The following is a 27368-nucleotide window of genomic DNA, read 5'->3' as shown; positions in this document are numbered from 1 at the left end:
ATATCACATAATACTATAAATTCCCGTATAAAAAATAAGTTTTTCATTTGAACCTACCTGGATCTAGGAATTTCCGTTCCGTAATTATCCACGCACCAACACTCCTCACTTTTTGGGTCACATTGGGTACTCAGATAGTTACCAGCGAGGTCACATTCGGGGGTGGGCAGAGCCAGTGCCATTCCTTCCCTTGTACCCTCCATACTTTCCGAGAATTCTCTTAGGTATTCACACACTAAAAAATGCACAAAATTATACGGTAATAAAAAAAAAAGTTCATTTGTCCAAACGATTTAAATTAGGCGGGAATTTTTGGCCAATCACGGTTCGGTATGCAAGCGTTATAAAATGTTCCATTATATGTGGTGGTCCAGTTTAAACGTCATTAATTTTAATACGTGATAGAGAATTTAAAAAGAAATAGACTTGTAATTCTTATAATTTTTTTTCAGTTGGCAACGATCCGAACGATACTACCGAGCGTTTGTAATTGATATTCGGGGGTGTATTAGTGATTTTTTTTTGTAAAAAAGACCGTTATGTGTTTCTGTAAAATGCAAATTGGTTATAATTTCTAGCGAAATACCCGGATTTCTCTGTTCGTTTCAATAAGTGCACTTTTTCACCGGTGAGCCAAAGTTAGGTTAGGTTTACCCTTAACGCTATGACGTGGCATTATTTTATTGATTATTTTAATTTTCTTATCTCCTTTATGAACCGCATATTACTTTACAATTAAATATATTCAAGTTAAAAATGTCCACTTTAGCTTCAGATTTTTGCCAGTAATAAAAGTTTAAGTTACGTTAGTGATAGAAGTTAATATACTTGTTTGGGGTCTTTGTTCTGCTTGATTATAGTCCTCGGAAGCCTCCCCGTCGAGCTGATCCATCTCGTCCAGGTTTTCCACCGGACAACAGACGGCTTGAGTCGATCCAGGGACGGCGGTACATTCGTAGGAACTCGGGCAAAGGGTACCTAAAAAATTAAATTTTCTCATTAAACAATCGGAATATTCTTAAAAGGGTCAGGTCAGTTAAAAGGGGCATTTATTTCCCAGCGATTTGATATATGAACAGTTTTTGTACCTCAAAAGGTTTTAGAGTTAGAGGCGATTTTGTCAAGACCTGTCAAATTTGAAAACGTATATTGCAACATCATGCATTGCAGTTGCAATTATTGGACATGACTCTTGAACCACTAAGTATATTGTAATAATTATTTTACATTAAAATAGAGGGATTCCTGAGGATATATCGATGGTTTAAAGCACAAATATTGTATGCCCACTTTTTGTCCATTTCGGGGTAAAGGTATAGTTTGAACCCAGTAGGGCGGATCTATAATCTGTACAAATATTGTATGTCCAGAATGACGAGTAAGGTGGGGATCAACACTTCACTCATATTGTAAAACCACAGATTAATAAGTTCCGTCTAAGCACACTTATAGTATCTAATGGATTCTAAAGCAGTGCACAACTGGTCGAAGCACAAATATAGTAAGTCCGGACATACAATATTTGTATTTTTTTAGAACAATTAACAAGAATCTTTTATAACAAGAAAGGTGGAGGCACTTAGTAGTCCTCGATTTCTGAGATCCCGAAACAGAATTGACCTGTTACACAATAACACGAACCAATTTACTATAACTTGAAAATCTTTTAAAAATAAACAAATCGAACTCAAGAGAAATCAAGGAAAATATTTTCTTTTTAGTACGCAAGTCCGGTAAATTATCGATAGATTGTGGCCAAAAATCTTCATTCTCTCTTAAAAATGATGGATCGTTCCACCGGATTAAGCTTTGAGGAAATATGCCTCCCCTCATGCTTACCAGTCAATTTCTGGATTTCTGAAAATCTACTACTGAAGGTCTGAAGCATATTTGGAGAAGTTTTTAATCACCCTATGGCTATTGTTGAATCTGTCTAAAGTATGCACCTAGTAAACGAACTTCCCATTTAAAGAATTTCAAACTTTATCCAACAATTGTGCGACCACATGAACTCCACGAATTTTCAAACGTTATCGATCGGTTCAAAGAACTCACTTTACTTGTTGCACATAAAAGTCTTATCGAGACACGACCTTCATAATCTATCGAACGCAAATAAATAACACCTCCATATGCAACATCGCTCGCATCCGAAAAGCCATGTAACTCTAACACAAAAGCCTTAGGACACGGGCCATGTCGCGGAATCTTAAGTTCATTTATACTAGGCAACTCCATCTGAAACTTTAGTAGTATAACGTAGTATTTAGTATATTAAAGTTTTAGTGTACTAACGTAGATTTTAAGATAATTCCTCATCCCACGACAACTTTTCTAGCCAAAGTCTTTGAATAAATATCTTTGCAATAACTATGCACGGTGATAGCAACCCCAAAGGATCAAAAACTTAAGGGTCACTTAAATATCTAACGCACAAAATTAAGTTAATCCTAAGGTTTTCTCATTCTCACAAAACTCTATGACATTAAACTCTTTAAAGTCTGGACGCAAACTACTTAAAATCTCCTTGTCATTAGACAGCCACTGTCTTGACTGAAACTGTCCAGATTCTAGCTGATACTGCCTTAGAAATATCTACCGCTTCCTAGACTGAATTAAAAGATCCCAAAAAATGATCGGCGTAGAAATAATTATTAATTACTTTTGGATACATTCAAGCGGTCAGCTTCACACTCATCCGCTAACTGGAAAATACACCTAACAACCAAATAACTAGCAGAAGCTTGACCATAGGCGACACTATTCAAATTAAATACTTAATAAGATCTGCTGCTGACCGAGTCTTGCTTAAGAATTGTTTGCAGATGTCGTTGCTGAAGAACAATCAAAAACTGCCTAGATATTTTGGCAACATCTGCAGACATGTTGAAATTCACGAAATCTTAGTTAAATGCTAAATAAATCAGGTTGAATTACAGGCCCTACCATCTACAAGTCATCAAGTGATACACCAGTTGACGTCTGCATACTACAATTCAAAATAAAACAACACGCAACTTCGTGGTCAAACTGCTTTCTTTCATCACACCATAGTGTGGCACATAATAAGCATAGTAATTTTTATTTTCATTCGTTATTTCACTCGTTTGACCTAGAGCTCTATATTCATTTATAAACTGCTGATACTATCTTCTAAATTCAGCATTTGATTGAAACGTGCATTCCAAAAATAAGAAACGATGTCGCGCCTTTTCCCACGATTCTCCTAAAGTATCTGCAGAACCCTTTTCAAGACATTATAACAATAAACTCACCATCGCTATCTCTCTGGAAATTGTCTTTAAAATAAGCTTCACAAGTCCTCGCCTCATCTGACCACAACCTTTTTTTAACTTCATCTAGCATATTTATATAGCAAATATCATGTTCTATCTCCCAAAACCTCTGCAAATCAAACTCAACCTCAGAATGTGGAATGTTCATGCTAAAATTGCAACTTAGTTCAGGATTATTAACTTTAACTGGACTCTTTATAGGACTGTATATCACCCACCCAAACCTAGTTTCCTGCAAAACAGGCTTGCTAGATCCCAAGTATATTTGTCCAATAGACAACAATTCGTAAAACAACTCATTTTCAATCAACAAATCTACTTTTCCAGGTTTATAATAAGAAGACATAACATAAATGTGCGTTGTAGTATTATTGACAAAAGCCCTCCATTTTCGACTTATTTGGACTTGCTATATTTTTATTTTCATAATGATGTTTATTGGCATCGCAGTGTTCTGTTAGTTAAATAAGAAGCAGCTTATTGTGAGTTAAAGTGAACTTTTATTGTTGCAACAATGTTTAAACGTGGTAAAATGATGGTTGACCTGATACGAAAGCAAAAAGATCACCAAGAAACAGCTTCTAAGAAAATTACAACAGGTAAGAAACAGTAAAGCCGGATTTATACAGAGGAATAAGATAAAATAACGAATAAGGTTAGAAGAAAATGCAAATGCGCAGGCTGTTTTGGTCATTATCTCCAGTTAACGAAAGAGATGTCAGATGTGTGTTCGATAATGTGATTGGTTACCATTTTTTCTTATTTGTTATTTTGTTACCTGTATAAATGGGAACTGTCAAATAAGGCCTTTATTTAATTTTTTATCTTATTTGCTATTTTGTGTTATTTATCTGTATAAATCCAGCTTAACTAATAATAACTATTGTATTCTATTGGTCCTTATATTATTATTTAAAAATTACTGGGTTGGTGCCAAATTAAAAATTATAGGATATGCACACATTATTTTCTGGTTTAATTTTAGATCTGCAAAATGCATTACAAACCTGCAAGGAGTCCACCGATTTTCGCGAGGATTGTAGTTCTTCACATGATCCAAATTCTGCTCAATCAGGTATTTTGATTATTCCTTTTGGTATGTTACATTGAATTACCACTTACCACACTCATATCGTTGCAAATTTTAAATCTTCTTTTTTAATATTTTTATCTACTTGCGTGCAATAAAGTGCACTTTACAGCACCGTTTACAAGACGGAAAGTATCACTTTACTGCACACAATGCAGCAAAGTTACTTTATCGCATAGTGTGCGGTAAAGTAAAAGTCAAAATTGAAAATTAAAGTAAAAGTCAAAGTCAATAATGCCTTTTTTAATGCTCGTAGGTAAAATTTTGTGCTTAACACATACAGAAAGTGCCTTTACCGCCCTTGATGGCTCGACCGAACTTCGCTTTGCATTGTTCGGTCAACTGCTATCGTGTGCGATAAAGCATCACTTTCCGCACTTGTTAGGTAAATAACTATTGCTTCATTTTAATAATTACCTCATTGAACAAAGCCTCATTTATTAGGACTTAATAAAATTTGATCAAATTTTATTGTACGCACTTGTTACAGATTCAGCTAAAGAGTTAACTGAGACGAATCCCTCCTGTGGTGTTTCTGTGGTCCAATGCGAAGAGATTGCAGAAGAACAATCGGCATCGTTACAAGTGCTAGAAAATTTGGTAGAGTCAATTGAGACGAATCCTGCCTGTGGTGTTTCTGTGGTCCATTGCATAAAAACCACGAATGCCAGAAAACTTGATAGAAAACATCGAATATTCGGTCAACGAATTCAATCTGTTCGAGTATACAATGAATACAATTGAAACCAATAATGATAAAGACTTACTCACTAATAAAATACCGAGTGAAAGTTCATTTACTTCTGAGGAATATGTCCTAGAAGAGGAAGAAAACGAGTCAACAAGTGACAATGATGAAGATGGTGAAACAAATCCTATAGAAGTACCTCCACAACCAACAACATCCAGAGAATTTTTGATACCTGAAGTTAAAAAAACACGGAAAAGGAAAGCAGAACCAGATACATGGAGAAGAAACGAACGCAAAATAAAAAGAATGTCTAGTAAGAGCTATCAAACCAGAAAAAATATCGTTATGCCAGAAAAAAAGCCAAGCTACATCAATTGCTCAAGGTGCAGATTCAAATGTTCTGATCAGGTATCTTTGGAGAGAGAGCAAATTTTGCATCAAGAGTATTGGGGACTTGCTGATGCCGATCGTCAAAAAGCACGCCTATGCTCGTTGGTCACAGAAAATAGCATTCAACGTCACAGGAAACGAAAGCCAGAAAGCAATATCACAAAAACTTAATCACGCATATATTCACTACCTGATGAACAAGGCTCTAATGTGCGAGTTTGCTTAAAATTTTTTTGTGCAACTTTTAGCATAAGTTTCCAAATTATTGACCTTGCTTTGAAAAAACGTGATCCAGGTGGAGCTTATATTGGTACTAATGGACGAAAAGGAAAAAATCCTGCCAATATTACATCCGAAAAAACCACAAATCATGTTAAAAAACATATAGACAGCTTTCCTCGTATGGAAAGTCACTACAGTCGGCGCGATACGAAAAAATTGACTGATTTGAATTTATTTGTTATGTATCATTTGTACGTTGAAATTTATTGTACAAGTGAATCAATCCCTCCTGTTTCTATTAATGTTTACCGAAAAATATTTAATAGTTATGATCCACAACTGTCGTTCCATGTCCCTAAAGAGGACCAATGCTCCACATGCAATGTGTATTATAGCGCTACGGACAAAACCAATTTGGAAGAAAGCTGGCAACTTCACAAAAAGAAGGAGAAAGAAGCAATGGAGATGAAAGATGCAGATAAAAAAAGATCATTAGAAGACTCAATCTACCGAGCAATTTCTTTTGATTTAGAAGCTATTTTGTTAGTCCCTTTTTCCGCTGATTCTCAAATCTATTACAAGCGTAAGCTCTCTGTTTTTAATTTCACCATATTTGATTCTTTTGATCACAGTGGTCACTGTTTCCTTTGGGATGAAACTCAGGGCTCTAAAGGAGCTTCAGAAATTGGTACGTGCCTATTAAAGTATTTGTACAACTTACCTCAGACTGTGTCACATGTTTCTAGTTTTTCTGATACTTGCGGAGAGCAAAATCGGAATCAATTTGTTACTGCAGCGATGTTGTTTGCTGTCAATAAAATTGAACACTTATAAATTGTAGATCTAAAGTTCATGGAATCTGGCCATTCCTATCTAGAGGCAGATTCAATACACGCCACTATTGAACGAGCACGTAAACATCGCAAAATTTTCACAACCGAAGAATAGGGGTTGTTAATAGAAATGGCAAGAAAAAAACCATGTCCGTATCAGGTCTATAAAGTTGCTTTTCCAGATTTTTATGACTTACAGGAACTGGCGTCACTTGTAATGCAAAATACCAAAGTAAATACTTCTAAGGAACAAATAAAATGGCTAAGATTTGATAAATCTAAACCATTCATCATCCAATATAAATATTCATTGGCTGATAATGAATTCTTAGAATTTGATGTTTTGCAAGGAAGAAAAATGAAAACTGTATCATGGGAAACTCTGGACTTAACACACACAAAAATATAAACAAATATTGCCAATTTCAGAAGCCAAAAAAAAAGACTTACTTTATTTGCTTAGTAAGCAACTTATTCCAATGGCATACAAAAGTTATTTTGAAAGTTTACCGAGTTCAAAGAAAGCCAAAGATCTTGTTCCATATAAAACAAATCCTAACGTCGACGATGAAGAGGATTAAAATGCCGATAATACGATAAGCTTTGTTCTACCTTTAATTTGTCACCGAGTGAATGTTCAAGGAACATGCCAACTACTAATATAAATTATTGCCTAAATACTTCGGAACATCATAGAAGGCTCAAGGAATATTACTTACCATCTTCTGATCTTAAAGCGCACGCCACTGGAGCGCCACTTAAGTCGTCGGTCAGTGGGGTGCCTTGCTCGCAAGGGTTCGCATAAACGGCCTTAGGACGACCTACAAAAAATATACATCGATAATTCACCAATTAATTGATTAATCGATAACATACAAACGGGTAAGGTGGGACACAAAAAGTCGGTGCAGGTGGCCTCTTTGACGTTGACGCACTCCTCGTCCTCGGGGCACGTGTACCCGTCGCACGGATCGTCGCATTTGCACGTGTGGCATCCGTCCTCGCCCAGTTTGAATCCGTATTCGCAGACGGCCGCGCATTCCAGACGCTCGCACTCGTTCCCGTTTTTATCCAGGCTGCGAGCCATCTCCAAGGAACGACCTTAACAAAATTTTGTCATAAAAATACAGAAAATTCTTATCGTACGACCCTGCCTAGTCACTTCAACTCAAATGACAAGTGACAGTTGAGGCGTTGTTTATCTGTCACTTGTGAAACGAGTGACGTGTGAATAGGTACTTGAGCCATATTTTAGCGAGTAAATTCGATATGTCAAAGTCAAAGGGAAGCTATACAAACAATAATAAACAATAAATATTGATATCAATTTTTTTATGTTTTTTTAGAGCTGAGAAGCATTATATTTCATAGTATTAGTTTTAATTTATTTAATATTAATGTATATGAGACAGTTAAGACATGCAAACCAAATAAAAAGGCAGAAAAGAAAAAGCAAAAAACCTAGAGGTGAGGTTGCACGGATATTTTTTTTAAATTGATTTTTGATTAGTTTGTGTTTATTTCTGTGGTGAAAAAATATGAGTGAGGTTATGTTTACGCCAGTAACTTTTTTGTTTATTGTATTTCCTCTTGGGCAAATGTCTGCCCTTTATAAAAGTTTTCAGGGCGAAATGAATTTGTATTTTGTTACGATCTAGATCTGATCCTAAAAATGTATGAGATCGGATTTAGACTCTAAACGTTTTGAAAACTTAGACAAATGGGTGTTTTCATGGTTTAGGTCAGTCTTCAAAACGAATGCAATACTGATCAAAGGTATAGCTAATATTTAAACTCTGACAGCTGTTAGACAACCGAATAAGGTGCTTATTCGCTAAAATATGGCTTTGGTTTGTGCTAACCTTCAGTGAGGGTACAATTGTCGACGATATCCGCAGGTCCCATGGATCCTTTCAATTTCCTGCCCATCCGGTCCACACACCAGCAGACCAAACCGTTTCTGCTGCACTGTTTCGGCTCAAATTGGCCGTCTTTGGTACATTGCGGAACATAACCTCTGCCGGCACGTTCGCTTACCGCCAACACTTCCGATAACGCTTTTTGATGGTAACATTCTGTTAAAAACAAATTAATATATAGTCAGTTGGGCGCCATATTGGATTAGACATAACCTTACTCTTTGGCAGTACTATGAATTTTGAGGCGTGACTTACAAAAAAAATAGATCACAATTGGAAAATTCAAAATGGCGGCCAATTTGACATTTAATTTTAAGCTAGTTTTAATACGAATTAATAACAAAGATATCGTCCATCGGAGAATCTTATTCTGCAAAAACGTGAATGTTTGGAAATGTCATGGGAATCGTTGCCACGGTGCCATTTAGATTAATATCACGAGTATCATCGTTTTCTTATTGTTTCTAAAGTTCAAATATTAAAAGTGAATTTAATAGATTAAAATGTCAAAGTCCGACCCTGTCGCGTTCCGCACTTCACTCAGCTGACAAGCGACAGATAAATAACGCGTTAACTGTCACTTGTCGTTGAGGATAACAGTTGGAGACAGGGTCGCATCAAGGTTTTTTTTTTAAAAATCGAGTTTAATTTATGAAATTATTTTCAGTTAAAATATATTTTTCCGTTGTTAAATAATTAATTTTATAAATATATCAACTGCTTGGAAAAAATCAATTATTACAGTTCCAGATTTATTAATTATTGATTTTTTTAATCTACGTCCGCCTCCGTCTAATTTCATACTTCACCAGGGTGACAAGTGACAGATAAAGAACGCGTTAACTCTCACTTGTCATTACCTCGAAGCGTGAGACAGGTTCGCACTTAGAAATTATTTAAATAAATTAATAAAAAAATTGATGACTATTTAATAGGCTCTAATTTATCTAATATTAATTCAATAGATTCAAAAGAATATTTTTTAGGAAATTAATAATAATAATTTTTTTTTACTGATTGAATACCTCATTATGAACAATTTGGATTCCAAAGAACTGTCATGAAACTTTCCTGTTTCCTATAAGTGACCATCAGCTTTTGGGTGTCAAGATGATTATACATAACACAGTTCTTCATAAAAGACTAAATAAGGCTTAAACGACGATAAAACATCTTTATTAATTGTGGAGCTAATAGGCAAGAAATGGAACTGTATTCGTAAAATTTTTATAAATATTTTGCCGATGATACACTTAGTTGTTGTTTTCAGAGGGCGTCACGGATTAATTATTCACGTTTTTCCAGGTATTTGAAGAAAAGTATTTTATATAAAATTTCATAATTTCCAGGCACTTTATTCTTTGACTTTTGTATAATTTTTTAATCCAGAAAAAAGCTTGTCCTACCTGTAAAATTCTTCGGATGCATACAACTGGACCCACACTGATCAGTCTGGCAACATTTTTGCACGGAAGGACACTCCAGGTCGTGGCCGCACGAATTCCCGCATTCCAACTCCTTGTTTTCCACTTTAATGGGACACTGACCGGTTTTCTGGATCTTTAAGGAGGCGGGACAGCACACCCCGTAGTCGTTCCCTAATAAATCCATTAAAAAATTAACACTTCGAATGATTAAATAAAATATAAAATGCGTTAAAACCTTTTTGCACTAAACACTGATACATCGGCGGGCAAGTGGGTTTGCCCGGATCTGTGCCGCATAAAAAGGGTCTGACGGTGTCGCTGATCCTTAAGGGGTCTCCCACGGGGCAAATGTTGTCCAAGCTACGTCCTCTTTTACCTGGAAATTTGCATTCTTCAATTTTTTTAATTGGTATATCTTATTTGGTATAATTATTGTTTCATACACGTTAATGGATTTCCTATTTTTTCTAGATTTCTCTGTATATGAAAAGTATATCGTATCCTACACAGTGGCATATATGTGATATCGGGGTCATTTTATCACATATTCGAAGTGTAGTGATTGACTTTAAAGACTAGCTATGTAAATCATAGATTACATAAATATAGATTACAACTACAACGAAATAAAGTTATGCGCATTTTATTAAATTGTGATAAAATTGTGAAAAAAATATCGATTTCATAATATCTTGTTTTAATTTACTAAAAATTCAGTGAAGAATCTTTAATATCTTTAGCAATATGTTGAGCGTCCGACTCATTACTGATAGTTCTATGGTCGTTATATTCTTTTGCATTAAGGTAATAAAAGTCTATCTAAGAAATTGGATTTTTTGCGTTCCTACCATATTTATAATTTTTCAGTCACGTCATGAATCGCCTTTAATTGTTTATAGGCTGACGTAGTGATGATCACTTTAGACGAGGATTAACATTTTATTGTGATAGTTTATGATTAGTGCGCGTGGGACGGAGAATACCTGAAAATAATCTACTCGTATAAGTAAAATCTGGACAAATATTTAAATTTTTCCAGGAAGTTTTAATCATTCCAGAGCGAGAAAATAAAATAGGAGAGCTTGGAGGAACTTTTTATTTCTTCCAAGATAACAAGTTAATGTCAAGAGTATAGAAAAAATTACTGCCTGGATAAATATGGAATTAATTTCAATTGCCTGGAATAAATTGATAACTTCCTTGAACTGCCTGGAATATGTCAGTATCTATTCAAGGCATGTTGACTACTTTAGGCTGAATAGATGATAGCAATGCATTGAAAAGGCAAATTAGGATTTTAAACTTTAAAATTGTGAACGACTTCATATCTATTAACTAGAGAGAACTTTTATGATCATAATTTGAGGTCAAACAATCAATGTAACATCCCCAAGGTAAGGACGACAGCTTTACAAAAATCGTTGTTTTACAGTGGAATTCAATTTTATAATTCCTTGCCTGACTGGGTGAAAAATGCAGATTCACTAAAGAGTTTTAATAAAAATCTTATGGCGTATTTAAGGAACTAATTATTAATTATAATTGCATTAAGTATAGGTATTATTATTATTATGTAATAGCTTTAAGCTAGCCAAGAAAGAGGTGTAAGGAAAGTATAGATACAAAAACTATAGATTTTTTATCACCTATAATTTTATTAAAAAGCATTTTTTTCTCAGGCAATTATTTACTGCCAAAAAACCGTTTTTCATTAACTTTACCTTTACCCCCCCACCCACCCCACACAACTTACCAGTAAGAAATTGTATTCAAAAATCATTGTTTTCCAAAATAATACACATGAATAACAGCTGGTATCATCGAAATAAATAAATTTAATTAAAAATATATAATATATAATAAAATATATAATAAAAATGTATGTATATAAAAAAATATATAATAAAAATGTATGTATATTTCAAATGCCTGTGAGAGAAAATTAAATTAAGAAAAAATTCTTAGTGCGGCCCTGTCTCACTACGACTCACTGACACGTGACAGTTACGCGATGTTTATCTGTCACTTGTCACCTGAGTGACGTATCGAATGCAACAGAGTCCGTCTAAGTGGTTGGTAATTTAATTATGTAAAAAAAAAGTTAAGCAGGAGAATTTTATTTTATATGAAGCTTATTATAAAATTAAATAAACCGATAACTAAGCAGTAAGTAGTAAATAAGGCAATTGAATAAAAAAATTAATTAATTTTTTTTAAAGAAAAAAAAATTCAACTGCCTCTAAGTACAAATTGAATTAATTTAAAAAAAAACATTCTTAGTGCGACCCTGTCCCCAACAGTCATACACACCTTGGCTCAACGACAAGTGACAGTTAACACGTTGTTTATCCGTCACTTGTCATCTGACGGACGTCTGAAATGCGACAGAGTCGGACTAAGAACGTAGCATAATTATAAATATATATTAATAATTAATAAATAATTAATACAAAAACAGTGCTATTAGATTGGATTTTATACACGAAAAACGGTGATTTTTCAAAAGAATTTCTTACTGGGCAAATGTTTGGGGTGGGTGGGGGGTTAAGGGTTGTTGTAATGAAAAACAATGTTTTTGCAGAAAATATGTATTCAATATTTAATTTAATAACCTGTTTATATAAATTTATTATAATTTTTTATATATATTTAGTATAAAAACAGCGTTATTAAATTATACAATAAGAACGAGAAACAGTGATTTTTCAATTCATTCAATTTCATCAAAAGTTTGAGGTGTAGTAATCAAGTTTAAAAATTAGATATGTAATTCCCGTGTCATGTAATATACGTATATTCTACAGTTTAATACATATTCCTTGACCATATACGGTTGATAAATATACCAAAACCAAAAATTTATTAAAAAATAGAGGATAATAATATATGTGTCACTTGGGTGCACCCGAGTGCATCATCACCTGTGATATTTCATTATAAAAGTGATGAACTCGAGTGAAAGTTAAGAATTAATTAGTGGCTCTCTTTTTAATTGCATATTATATTCCAATGTAGACAAGATGAAATCTAAAAGCGTTAAACGATCAGGCAAAGGCTTACGTCTCTATCTCACTCTGAGGTATCATGAGGGATGTTAATAAAAATGATGTCGTCTCTTTTATATTTGATAAAGTAAAAACAATTTCCAGAAGCCATTTAAAAGCGCTATGATGATATAGGAATAAGGTGCAAGCATTTCAAAGCTCTCATTCTTGCCTAACGTCTATTTAATAAATGTCAAGAGTAAATCATACCTAACGAAGACAAAGACCACCTTTAAGCACCATAAAATTAATTGCGCACTTCTTTATATAGTTTTGATTTTTAAATTTTACTTTCTTTACCTAAACCTTGAAATAATTTTCTCTCGGCAATTAGAATAGAAATAAAGTGGAAATCTAGCAATAACTATATATGCTTTCTGGTTAAGGTGCAGTTTTGTAATTAACCGTATCCGATGCTAAAGCACGTTTCGCGCGATGCACTTTTCAATGGAACAGGTTGAAAGAGATTAGGTTGCATAAGAGATCGAGGTTTTTCATTAAAATGGCCCTTGAACTTTAAACGGAGCCAATAACCTACGATTGAGATGGGAATTTGGCACGCCTTATAGATTTTGCATATAAATTAAGTGGAGTTGGAGTTACCCAATTGTAGACCTGAAAACTCACCTTCTAGCAAGGATGTTCTTAGAAATATTATCTACTTCCCAGTGTGCGCCTATGTAGGTATTACTTAAGAAATGGTAAATATGAAATTTTGTATGTGAAAGGTTGAGTTGGGTGCAACTATACATGCCAACCCAGAAGGATGGGTATGGAGATGCAATGCTTCCCACGTCAAATTCTTTGCTGGGTATAAAAATAATTTTTGACTAAACGCTCTGTTTTGAATTTAGATTTCTAGTGCAAGCATTTTACTGCACCTTGAAGATATGCAGTATTTTCTCGTCTGATATATACCAACGAAACACCATATTCCCTGTAATGTATCCAATTTTCATGACATTTATTATTCTTGGCACTTTGTCACGTTCCTTTAGAATATGTCTAAGGGTTTTTGTTAACCAGAGAGCAGCTTTTTAACCAATTCTTATGCTCTTGTATACTGCATGTATTAGTAGATCAGACATCAGATCTACTACTCTCAAGCAATTTTACTTTCTAGGGTGTTCCGATATACATATTTGAATATGAAAAAGGTCAAACTGGGTTCAATTATACCTACATACCAATCTGCCCACCCAAAAGGATGGGTATAGAGATGTAACGCTTCCCACGTCAAATTCCCTGCTGGGTGTAAAAATGATTTTCGTCTAAACGCTCTGCTTCGAATTCAGATTACTAGTCCAAGTTCAACTTAAGTATAACCGAGCACTGAGTAAAACAGCCGCTAATTTATGATAAACGCGATCGATAAATCAATAAATCGCGCCACTTTATCTGATTATATTAGCGGCATTAGTGTCAGATTTTTTTTTATTGTTTTGTACGTTTTCTCTATGAACTAGATCTAGTTTTGTGAGGGAATTTCATTGGCAACTGCAATCGGCGGTGGTGAACACAAGGATTTTAATTTTTGACCTGATATTTGCGATTAATTGGGAGCAAAAAATTATATTTATTATCTTTGTATAATATGAAGCTTTATCTTAAAAAGGCACACTTATAGCCAATTATATTAGTTGGGCTCTAGGAATTATGCTACGTTCTTAGTGCGACCCTGTCGCATTCCAGACGTTGCTCAGATGACAAGTGACAGATAAATAATGTGTTAACTGTCACTTGTCGTTGAGTCAAGGTGTGTATGACTGTTGGGGACAGGGTCGCATTAACAATGTTTTTCTAATTAATTCAATTTGTATTTACAGGCAGTTGAATTTTTTTTTCTTTAAAAAAATTTAATTTAATTGTCTTATTTACTACTGCTTAGCTATCGGTTTATTTAAATTTACAATAAGCCTCATATAAAATAAAATTTTCCCGCTTAATTTTTTTTTTTACATAATTAAATTACCAACCACTTAGTCCGACTCTGTTGCATTCGATGGTGACAAGTGACAGATAAACATGGCGTAACTGTCACTTGTCAGTGAGACGTAGTGTGAGGAACAGGGTTGCACTAAGAATTTTTTCTTAATTTAATTTTTTCTTACAGGCATTTGAAATATACATAAATATTTTTAATTAAATTTATTTATTTCTTCAATTGCTTGGAAAAAATACTTATTATAATTATAGACGCTGTTTTTATAATTTTATAATAAACTAAAATAATAAAATAAAATTCTTAATTTTTTATTTTAAATTTTGTATTAATTTAATTAAAAAAATAAATAAATAAAGTGGCAAGATCTTAATCCGATCCTGGCGGATTCCAGAGATTATAGGTGACAGATAAACGATGCGTTAAGTGTCACTTGTCATTGAGGCAACGTAAGAATGACAGTTGGGGACAGGGTCGCACTAAGAAGCATTTTCAATTAATTCAATTTTTTCTTACGGGCAGTTGAAATATTTTTTCTGTCTAATTTTTTTTTTTATTCAATTGCCTGGAAAAAATTATTTATTATTATTTTATGATAATACGATTAATCTATTAAGATTGATTATTTTTTTATTTCGAATTTCTTATATTTTTTTTTAATTGTAAAAAAGTCCATCTTAATCCGATCCTGTCGCATCGCAGACGTCACCCAGATGACAAGCGACATATGAAAAGCATCTGAAAAGATTAACTGTCACTTGTCATTGACCTAAAGTGTCTTTGATTATCGTAGGCAGGGTCGAATTAAGTCTACGACATGTGAATGACAATAGGGTGCAGGGTCGGTCTAAGGTTTTTTTCGTTGAAAAATTAATTTAATTATTTTTGCCTCAATTGCTTGGAAAAAATGATCTATTACTGCTTAACTGATGTTTATAATTAAAAGAATTAATGTAAATAGAATTTTTATTTTAAATTTATTTTTTTATTCAAATGACAAAATTAGAGTCCGATGCTGTGACATGCGAAACGTCAGGTGATAGATAAACAACGCGTGAACTGTCACTTGTCATTCAACCGACATATGTGTGACTATTGGGGACAGGATCGCACTAAGACAATTTTTTAAATTAATTTTGCCTTATAGGCAGTTGAAATATTTTTTATTTAAAAAACTTAATTAATTTCCTTATTCAGTTGGCTGGAAGAAATTATTTATTATAATGAAGTCAATATAAAGTGAAATTTTCCCTTTTTTATGTAGAATTTTTCATAAATTACATTTTTTTTCTAAAAACAAATAAAACGTCAAAATTTTCGTCCAGTCCTGTCAGATTCCAGAGGTCACTAAGTTGATAAGTGACAGATTAACAACGCGTTAACTGTCACTTGTCATTGAGCCAAAGTGTCAATGATTATTGAAGGCAGGATCGTATCAAGAAGGTTTCTTCATTAATTTAATTTTTTTTTAATAGTAAAATGTGTTTATTGCCTCACTTGCCTTGACAAAAATCACTTATTTCAGTTTAGCCACTGATTCTTGTGATTTTATGATTACACACATTTTTTATTTGAATTTTTTATAAAATTTAATTTTTTTTCAAATAATTAAAATGCCAATCTCTTAGTCCAATCCTGTAGGAGTTTAGACGTCATTCAGATGACAAGTGACATATAAGTAACACGTTAACTGTTACTTGTCATTTTGAGCGTCAAGTATGAGGGACAGGGACTCACTAAGAATTTTTTCTTATAGGCGCAGTTAATATATTACTTCAATTTCCTGGAATAAATTATTTATTATAGTTTAGTCAACGGTTTATATAATTTTATAATAAGATTAATAGAAAATAAAATTCTCAAATTTTTACGTTTCGTAGATTATGTGCCTCACTTTCTTTTTTTTAATAATTAAAATGCCAACGTCCTAGTCCGATCCTGTCGGATTCTAGACGTCACTCAGATGACAAGTGACGCAATAACTGTCACTTGTCATTTAGTCAACGTATATTAATGACAGTTGGGGACAGAGTCGCAACAGGTCGTAAGAATTTTTTAAAATTAATTCAATATTTTTGTTCCAATTGCCTGGAAGAAATTATTATTTATCTCAGTACTGACAGATTTCATAATTTTGAAATAAACTTATTATATTTTGTTTATTTGAATTTCGTATCAATTATTATTTTTTTAATAACAAAATATCAATCTGATCCTGTTGGATTCCAAGGATCCCCAACGAACAAGTGACACATTAACTGTCACTTGTCACTTTTCATCAGATGTCAACAGAGTCGCACTAAGAAATTTTTCCTTAAATAATTCAACCTAATGCCTTCAGATCGTAAGAAATTTTAATTAAAAGAATCCTTGACCTTTTATCCAATAAATAACCCAAAACGATATTTATCAATAACAACAACCCATTTTTCTTTATACGTTCTAACCGCGCACCATCACTGTCCTTCACATTTTCCTTCGTATTCTTCCTCCAACCGAACGATTTCAGCTGCACCCACTTATAGAATGCGATGATTATCATAGAAAAAATGTCACGAATATGATCTATCAGGTGGGAACATTCTTGATGACCTTTTCATTTATTAATATTTTTTTTTAAATTCTTCCATATAGTAGTACATTAATTAAAGAACATCATCTGTTAACATAACATGGTCGAAGTCAATAACAATTAACACATTTAAGATGCACATTTTCAAAGGCCACGAGACAATTAACGAACAATCATTAACGGTATTTATTAAGTTCAAGTACATACATACATGTGAGAGATGGTTGATGTAATCTTGGCTCTAAAGTGAGTTTTTAGGTTAGAAAAAATTGTTCCGTACTTACAAGTGGGCACGGGGGGACAGGGAGGGTCCGCACAAGCCAACTCCTCTAAATGACACTCGAGGGCGTTGGGACACTTGATGTCGTCACAGGGGTCCCTGCATCTACACGTGGGACAACCGTCTTTGGTTAAAGCGAACCCGTGGGGGCAGAACATGCGACAAGTCGCGTCTGCGCACGGTTTAGGTGCTGAAACAAACCAAAAAAAAAAAATATTGGTTGAATATTAATTTTAAAAGAATATTGAGAAAATTTCAATTTGGCATCAATATTGGATAAGATTAAATTAGCTGAATGGCATCTTATTTCTGGTTAGTTTTGTCCAAAAAAATAGAAAAATCTCCAATAAACCTGAATTAAAAAAAAAAATGTTTTTTTTTCAATGATCTCAAATGCCTGGAAGAAATTTAAAATTATTTCAAAAGTCTGGGATAAGAAGTGATTCCAAAATGCAGGAAAAATACATGCTCTAAACTGAAGGTTTATCTGATTACACCACTTCTATATTAGCTAAAGAAGGAAGAAATTTGGAAAAGGAATAAAATAGGATTTCATTTAGGTGTAATCGCTTAATCAACTTTTGATGCTGTTTGCCATATTATGTACCCACCTGTACAATTAACCAAACTGGCAGCCGGTGCTCTGGTGCCGGCTATTTCGAATCCAGTTTCATCCACGCACCAGCACGAGCTGACGATCTCGTTGTCGCACTGGATCTCCTCGAATCCCCCCTGTTTATTGCAACGGGGCATCCGGACCGATTTCGGTTCCACACCCAACGATTTCGCGCGTCTGGATGCGGCCATCCGAAGCGTTTGACAACCTGGAATAAGAATTTTCTTTGTTTTTCTATACTAGACTAGAATGTGGATTCTTAGAATTTTTTAGAAAGACTGGCATTAAGTTCATTTTATCGTAATTGATATACAGGGTGTCATTGAAATGGTGTCAAAAAATTCGGGGGGTGATAGTACTCCTAAAAATTTTAAAAAAAGTTCCTATAACTATAGGGCGGAAAATGCATATTAAGGGAGTTAGGGGCACTGAAAGGGTAAATTTAAAAAACGGTTTTTTGAAATTGTAGGCTTAAAAAACGAGATAAAATTTCGAAAAAAAATCCTCTGCCATAAATTTTGACCCAAAATCAAATGGTGATACTGAAAAATAATTTGGAAAATCGGAAAGGGTAGTTTTTGCAAGGGTAGGGGGTTAATTCGTGAATAACTTTTTTTAGGTTATTTTCTTCGCAACGTGGGTTCATTTTTTAAAAACTACATACTTTTTCCTACAAAAAAGGTACTCTTGTTGCACATCGCCCAGAACGATGGTTTTCGAGAAAATTGAAGGCAAAAAGTTTGCTCTGATGGGTTGCTAACTGGTTAAACAACATAAACCTATGAAAGTTATGGGGTTTCAAAAGTAAACACGTAGTTATTAAATAATTAATTGAAAAATCTAAATTTTATGATTTTTAAAACATCTTATTGCTTTAAAAAACGAAATAAACCAATTACCAAAATTCCTTATTAAAATAATGCATTTCTTAATTCATTCATAGTAAATGTTCAAAGTGACCACCATTCATTTCAATGCAGACATCTGCTCTTCTTCTCCATGATCTGCGTACCCTGTGGAATATCCCTGGGGTTGTACGAATTTGATTGGAACAGTCGATAATGCGTTGACGTAGTTGCTCTTCAGTATTAATCGGCACTGAGTAAACCAAAGTTTTCAAGTGGCCCCAGAAGTAGAAATCTAATGGATTAAGATCTGGTGATCTTGCTGGCCAAGCTTGTGGACCACCACGTCCTATCCAACGCCTCTCAAAAACTTGGTTTAAATGATTCCTCACCGCTAGCGGAAAATGAGCTGGTGCACCATCATGCATAAAATACGTGATCTGCTTCTGTGCTATGGGAACTTCCTCCAAAAGTGCTGGTAGATCATGTATTAGAAAATTAAGGTAACTTTGACCATTTAGCCTAAAATGTTTATTATTATAAATAACAAGCGACTTTTCAAAAGGTGTCAAATTAACCTCGGGGGTAGAAAAAATGGTCCACTAGGTCTATCGCCAAGAATTCCCGCCCAAACATTAACTGAGAATCGAATTTGGTGTCGACTTTCCACAACAGCATGAGGGTTCTCATCGGACCAGTGATGTGTATTATGGTAATTGAAAATTCCATTTCTTGTAAACCCAGCTTCATCCGTGCATAAAATATTTGCCAAAAAAAGGGGTTCTTGTACCTGTTTTCTTAATAACCAACGACAGAAGATGACTCGAGCGGGATAGTCTGCCGGAGCAAGAGCTTGTACCCTTTGGATGTGATACGGATGCAGGAGTTGAGTCTTAAGAGTCATCCACACAGAATGGCGACTCACGTTTTCCCGCGCTGCAATTCTCCTTACAGATATCCCCGGATCTTCCTCTACATGTGCTAAAATGCGCTCCTCAACATCAGGTGTACGTACCATCAAGTTACGGCCACGGTCTTGGTTTCTATGTCCAAATGAACCTGTGTCTCTTAGGCGCTGATGAATTCTCGCAAATATCCGGTAAGAAGGTGCCCTGCGATTTGGATATTTTTGGACATACAAGCGCTTAGCCAAAAGACCGTTTCCGTTTGCTCTTCCATAAATAAAATGCATATCTGCCAGTTCACACACAGGGTATTCCATAATTTGTGAAATTTTACGTTTACGCACACTTCAACAACAATCAACTGACAAAAATATTTATGAAACAGAACATTTCTTTTGCGTACATGCAAAATAAATAAAGTGATAAGACCGCATACCTTCAATAGCTACGTTTACCCCGCGAGTACCAAATATTCAGTACGCGGACTAAAACCTCTACATATTCTCAAACCTATTAAGTCACAATTTGGAATAATTTACGTGTAAACTTGTCAACTCGCGCACGTTGAGTTTGAGAATAGGGGATTGGGTCCGCGTATTGAATATTTGGTACTCGCGGTGTAAACTAGGCTAATGAATCAAATAAGTATGCATTTAATAAGGAATTTTGGTAATTGGTTTATTTCGTTTTTTTAAAGCAATACGATGTTTTAAAAATCATGAAATTTAGATTTTTCAATTAATTATTTAATAACTACTTGTTTACTTTTGAAACCCCATAACTTTCATAAGTTTATGTTGTTTAACCAGTTAGCAGCCCATCAGAGCAAACTTTTTGCCTTCAATTTTCTCGAAAACCATCGTTCTGGGCGATGTGCAACAAGAGTACCTTTTTTGTAGGAAAAAGTATGTAGCTTTTAAAAAATGAACCCACGTTGCGAAGAAAATAACCTAAAAAAAGTTATTCACGAATTAACCCCCTACCCTTGCAAAAACTACCCTTTCCGATTGTCCAAATTATTTTTCAGTATCACCATTTGATTTTGGGTCAAAATTTATGGCAGAGGATTTTTTTTCGAAATTTTATCTCGTTTTTTAAGCCTACAATTTCAAAAAACCGTTTTTTAAATTTACCCTTTCAGTGCCCCTAACTCCCTTAATATGCATTTTCCGCCCTATAGTTATAGGAACTTTTTTTAAAATTTTTAGGAGTACTATCACCCTCCGAATTTTTTTACACCATTTCAATGACACCCTGTATACACTATCGGACAAAAATTTGAACTTATTTAATTGTTAAAAATGAAATTGGTATTAGCGGAGATGAAACGTTAAGATTGGAAGAAATATTATTATTTAGCAATGAAACTCGATATACCTACAATTTTCAATTCCGATGCAATTAGTTGTGATAGGCTTCAGTTAATGCCAGGTAAAAACCTATGTGCACAATACTAACAATAAAGCGCGTATAGGTTAGTGTGTTTTTATGGGGTTGATTGACAGATTGATTGACCCGAATCATATAGCTTGTCTTGTTCAGGAGAACAATATCCAGGCCCTCCAATAGCCAGCACAATCACCGGACTTAAATCCTATTGAGATCTTGGTGGAGCGTTAAATCCGTACCACGATTAATTTCCAAACAAACAGGCTTTGATTGATGTAATCAACGAGGTTTCGGTCACTATGCCAATTGTTACTATTCGAAAATCGTTACAGTCCCTATTTGTGCGATGTTTTTACTCTAAATAGTAGACCAAGAAAATCATGCTAAGGGATTAGTCAAGTGACCCCTCATTTTTCCAATAAAATCGAATGGTAAAATTCAAACTTTCAAAAAATCTCTCAAAAAAGCCAACTGTTTTAAATGTAGAGATAACCTAGTCGAGTGATTCCTAATTTCAGGTTAATTTTGTCAAAAAAAAACGAAGGGTAAAATTTACATTTGAAAAAGCCATTTTTTTAGTTTTGGAAGTCAATCAGTTGAGTGACGTCTCATTTAATTTTTCCAGGAACTTGAGTTGGTTTTTATTTTTTTTTTTAATAGCCAACCTTTTCAAATGCCTTCAAGTGCCTGGAAGCAGCTAAATATTTAATTCTTCCAGGCACTTGAGTTAATTTTTATTTAAAAAAAGATTTCAGCTTTATACACTACATACTTCAAATACGTGGAAGAGGGACAATATTTCATTTTTCCAGGCACTTCCAGAAGTGAAAGATCCAGCCTTATAAAATCACTTTAACCTTTTATAAGTCATCATATTCAATTTTTCTTCAGGCTTCTATTAATCATATAGGACTCAAAACCATTTTAAATTGCCTCCTTTAAACCCATATACCTCTAGTTTGTTTGCAACAGTACTCCAGGATCGACACAATCAAAAACCTTTGTAAAATCACAAAATACAGTCGCAGATATTTTGCGGTCATGCATCTTTAAGAAAAGTCTTTTTAAAATTTAAAAAAATAGCATCTTCTAAAAAGCCATCCTGCATCGGACTTATGATATCGATTAACTTTTTTACTTCAAATAAATCAATTGACAGAAAAAAAAATCTGAGCACTGTACATTTTTAACGAAGTTCTTAAAGTTGCCTTTGGCTTTTATATTATTTCAGATGGTCGTTATGAAGCTTTTCAGCTCATCAGCCACTGAACTGACATTGCTGTTACCTCTAAGGTAAATGCCTGGAAGAAGGAAAATATTTTATTGTTTCAGGCACTTGGGTATTAAAAAAAAATCCAGAATTTGGAAAAAAAAAAGAAAACTCTAAGAAAATCTCTTTCAGAAACTTGGAAGGAAGTTTTGAAAATTCTAGATTAGAAAATAGAGAGTCTCGTGTACAAGAAAACTACCTTGGAATAGGAGAAACTTTGTAATGTAGAAAAAGTAGACAAGAATTCTGAGGTGTCTAGCAAACTTCGATAAATAACCTTGAAACAAGTAAATTTCCGAATGTAAAAAATTGTGTAAAAATCTCGCAAAGGTTCAGAAAATATCTGGAAGGCCAGTATAGAGATAATGCTGAAATTTTTACAATTTTCTAAAAAACCAGCAGAAATGAGGAATTTAATGGTTGTTAACAAAAACTGCATTTTCTAGTAAGATATTCTAAGGCTTTCGGAAAAACTTATAAATCTGGATAAATCTTATCTATCTGGATAGAAAAGTGGTTACTACCGTCTTCTAAAGTTTGCCATTTGACTTTGGGTGCCAGGGGATAATAGTGTTGTTTGGGGCGGAATCAATCTTATTTCTCTTCAAACATTCAGGATTATTGATGAATCTACCTATGCTACTACCCCACATGGGTTGCCATTAAACTCTCCTAAAATAGCTTTAGAATTTGGAATTTTTTGAAAATGCATTCTAATATTTTTTCTTATAATTTAATTCTAGGAGGAATATATGCGTTGGCTATGTATAGCAAGGTTTTTTTTTTAATTTTTATTGCTTCGACTTGTAAATTCGTAACAGTCAGCTCCCAGAACCTGGAAGGAAATTTCAAAATTTCGGATTTAGAAAAGAATTACTCCTGGGTCCAAGAAAGCCAAGGAGTCACCTTAGAATAACTGAAATTTTAAATGTAGAAAACTTAAAAAAAAAAATCGCATTGGAGTTTAAAAAATATCTATAAAGCCAATCTGGCAAAAACGCTGCAGAATTCAATGGTTGAAGCCAACGAAAACTTCTAAATCAGCATCTGCTAATGACCTGGAAAAAAAATTTAATAAGTCCAGAAGTAGTACCTTCCTGTTCAGGAAAACCATCTTTGAACCAGTTCACTGGCCTCTTATTTTCGCTAAATTTGTCCAGAAAGTCGAATGATAAACTCAAAATTGCAAAAAATCTCCAAAAACTCATTTTTTTTGGGTTTCAGTCAAAAAAATTATGTTCAAACAGCCATATCTCGGCGCCTATTGCACCTACATGAATGAAACAATAATTTCCTTTTTTGATGCATATAAATTTTTTTTTTCCTTAAAAAAATTCATATATTTGACCACAGATCATTGGGAAAGTATTCACCTTTGATATACCCTAAAATATGACTTTTTGCTTAAAATTCACCCCTAAGTTATTTTTACAATTAACTGTCTCCAAAAGAGAAATTGACGCAATTACAATATTAAACCCATAATATATGAAATTTCATGTATAATTTAAAGCCTTACAAGACAAAGGTGTATCATATTCAATCTATATATGTATGCATTAGAAACGTGACATTATTATTATTATATTCATCTAATGCATTTTTTATTAGGTTACATTTATTATTTATATATATGAGCTAAACAATGAGTAATTTATGCCCGATTTGTCCTATTTTTAGAACAATATACGGCCGCTCTCGAGAGCCTCTTAGGTTGGTGTTGTTGAGGTTTTCTTTAGTGAAATTTGACATACTTTTATATGGATAGAACAAACGAGAGAGTCAAGGCTTTTACAATTCAAGGCGAATCACAATATAAGAGGCTCAAAAAACAACCATTTTTATGCCCTATAAAAATCTCAAAAACCGTTGATTTTCTGAACATTTTTTTTTTGGGTAACTTACCGGTAAATAGCTGTTTGGTGCAGACCTTCCCGCAGGGACTTTTACAACAAACGGCATCTGGAGAGCAATCGTCGTCCTCCTGGCAAGGTTCGGCCCTAAAAGGGCATTCGGTCAACATCGGGCATTTCGAGTGGGTTTCCAGGCCCAGATCTACAAAAGAAAAGGACATTTTCATATAGTGTAAGATGTGACCAATTTTACTTATTATATTTTATCTGGTTTTTGTGACCCATCAAACATGATTCAAAAAAGCAAAGATGATTAATGGGAATGGTGAGGGTGGCCAAAAAATCAAAATTGAGATTTTAATTGAAACGAATTCCTCTTTAAACGACTCGTCTTTTGGTGTATTGAACGCAAGCGACAAAAAATTATATTCGCTCTAATTTGACCCTAAAGATTTGTAAGCGCCACTTTATGTAGATTTTCCATTTCCATTAGTGATCGTTTAACTCCCACGGTGAAAGGTGCTCTTACGCCCGGTGCAAATTTTATACCATGGTAAGTATAAATAATTAGTATTTATGTGTTATTTTGATTGGATTTAACGTTATAAGGTGAATTGTCATATTGAAATGAACATTTGTTTTTAATATAGGTAAAAAAGCCCTTAATTGTGTTTTTGGCGGTTACGCCTTTTGAAACTACAATTTTTAAAAGGCTTCACCGCCATTCTCCCTTAAGCAAGTAAGACAAAGTTTAGATTAGTCTATCTGCTACAAAAGTTAAACTTCCGTTGCTTATTTTAATTAATGCAATATTAATTTTAATAATTACATAATGCACGCTAATGTTGTGCAAAAAATAGGTACATAATTTAACTTAAAAATTAAGTGAAGAAACCAAAATTTAGTAATAAAAAAATAATAGTACTATTGTGTATAATAATTATTATTAGTTATAATTTAAAGTATTAAAAAATATACTTAATTTAAATAAAAAACTGTTATGATTGTTTTCAAATCAAAGTAGCTATAAAAAATAAATAATTTTTATTTAGTTACACTTGTGTCATAAAAGATTTTTTAAAAGACTTTTATACAGTATAGTTTTTTGTGTTATTTAACAAAAAAAACAATAATAATAACCCCCCTATGTTATAATAATAAGTTTTTTTTTCAGATGTCTCGAAGTCGAAAAATGGTTAAAATGGCGCAAGAACAAGTAGTTATTGCACCAGAATCACCAAATAAGGCTTTAGATGATACAAGAACCAATATTATCATATTTAATGAAGCTTTGCAACATGACATTCTCTTTGGGGAACAAGGAGAAGGTCCTGTCAATATTGTTAACTATATCTTAGGTGACCAAGATATTTCTTTTACTTCGTTACAATGTATTTCCGATAAGACTGAAAAATGTGAGACTGATGTTTTACTTGAAACTGACAAAACTGTGACTAAAACTTGTAGTAGTGTAAGATCACGTTTAGTAGACTATTCGGACTCAAACGATGAAGATGTATTGTATCCAGAGCAATTTAGTGACAAGATACCGGAAGATGAAAATAATCAAGAAAAAAAAAGGATGCAGCAGGACCATCAACCGAAAACAACAGTCCTTGTGACTCTGATGTATTATCTTCTACTAGCATGTCTTTTTCTGATGACAGTAACCAATCTAGTGCCGAATCTACCTCTAGCAGCAATTATTTAATAGGAAGGAAGAAACTCTCAAGGAAAACTAAAAGAAAATAGGGACCATAGAGGAAAACATACGCCCAAGCACAAAATGAATGAAGATCAAATAAATGAGTTCGACAATTTTAGTATCTGAAATGTGAAAAATACAAAAATATTCTAGATGTTGAAAAAACTGATTCCGTAAAAGATGACTACTTAAAACACACCAAAGAAAAAGATAAAGCAAAACGGATTTTTCTTGCAGAGCAGGAAAAATCTTCGAAAGACGGGTTTCATGTCGTGTAGTTTGACCTACAAAAAGTTATTTCTACACCACATGGCCCAAGTATGATTTGCGGTTTTTCATACTTCAAAGACCTATTTCAGGATTCTCCCCAAAAACTGTTAAAAATCAGAGAGAGAGATATCAGTCCTGAGAGTTAAAAAAAAATATATTTTAAAAAAAATCGTGATTCCTAGGGACAAAGTGCTCATATCTCTGAAACTAAGAGAGTTAGAGATGTGAAATTTTAAACACGGTTTCTTATAATAAATTCATTAGACACCTATTTCAGGATTTGCCCCAAAAACTGTTAAAAATAGAGATATCAGTCCTAAGAGTTAAAAAAAAAATAATTAAAAAAAAATCGTGATTCCTATGGACAAAGTGCTCATATCTCTGAAACTAAGGGAGATAGAGATGTGAAATTTGAAACACGGTTTCTTATAATAAATTCATTGGACACCTATTTCAGGATTTTTCCCAAAAACTGTTAAAAATAGAGATATCAGTCCTGAGAGTTGAAAAAAAAATTATTTAAAAAAAAATCGTGATTCCTAGGGACAAAGTGCTCATATCTCTGAAACTAAGAGAGTTAGAGATGTGAAATTTGAAACACGGTTTCTTATAATAAATTCATTAGACACCTTTTTCAGGATTTTCCCCAAAAACTGTTAAAAATAGAGATATCAGTCCTAAGAGTTAAAAAAAATAATTATTTTAAAAAAAATCGTGATTTCTAGGGACAAAGTGCTCATATCTCTGAAACTAAGGGAGTTAGAGGTGTGAAATTTGAAACACGGTTTCTTATAATAAATTCATTAGAC

General features: G+C 33.6%; 2 protein-coding genes across 2 annotated transcripts in view; one reads left to right on the top strand and one right to left on the bottom strand.

The window, feature by feature from the left end:
- LOC126736222 (kielin/chordin-like protein) overlaps positions 1–27368 on the bottom strand; it is an 82492-nt gene that overhangs the window by 25296 nt on the left and 29828 nt on the right. The window contains exons 3-12 of the mRNA XM_050440478.1: positions 24637–24786; positions 18318–18530; positions 17711–17896; positions 10104–10244; positions 9848–10039; positions 8385–8597; positions 7399–7623; positions 7242–7343; positions 829–978; positions 58–235 (exon numbers count right to left, since the gene is read on the bottom strand). Of these exons, the coding sequence (XP_050296435.1) occupies positions 58–235; positions 829–978; positions 7242–7343; positions 7399–7623; positions 8385–8597; positions 9848–10039; positions 10104–10244; positions 17711–17896; positions 18318–18530; positions 24637–24786 (1750 nt within the window). The remainder of the gene's footprint in view (positions 1–57; positions 236–828; positions 979–7241; positions 7344–7398; positions 7624–8384; positions 8598–9847; positions 10040–10103; positions 10245–17710; positions 17897–18317; positions 18531–24636; positions 24787–27368) is intronic.
- Positions 4631–6299, top strand: LOC126736233 (uncharacterized). Its single transcript, XM_050440498.1, has 2 exons — positions 4631–4771; positions 4877–6299. The coding sequence occupies exons 1-2, from the start codon at positions 4633–4635 to the stop codon at positions 5128–5130; spliced, it is 393 nt and encodes a 130-aa protein (XP_050296455.1). The 5' UTR covers positions 4631–4632; the 3' UTR covers positions 5131–6299.

The sequence above is a fragment of the Anthonomus grandis genome, chromosome 5 (assembly GCF_022605725.1).
Source record: "Anthonomus grandis grandis chromosome 5, icAntGran1.3, whole genome shotgun sequence".
Taxonomy (NCBI): domain Eukaryota; kingdom Metazoa; phylum Arthropoda; class Insecta; order Coleoptera; family Curculionidae; genus Anthonomus; species Anthonomus grandis.
The sequence above is the reverse complement of the archived record's forward strand: the minus strand, read 5'-3'. Positions and strand labels throughout refer to the sequence as shown.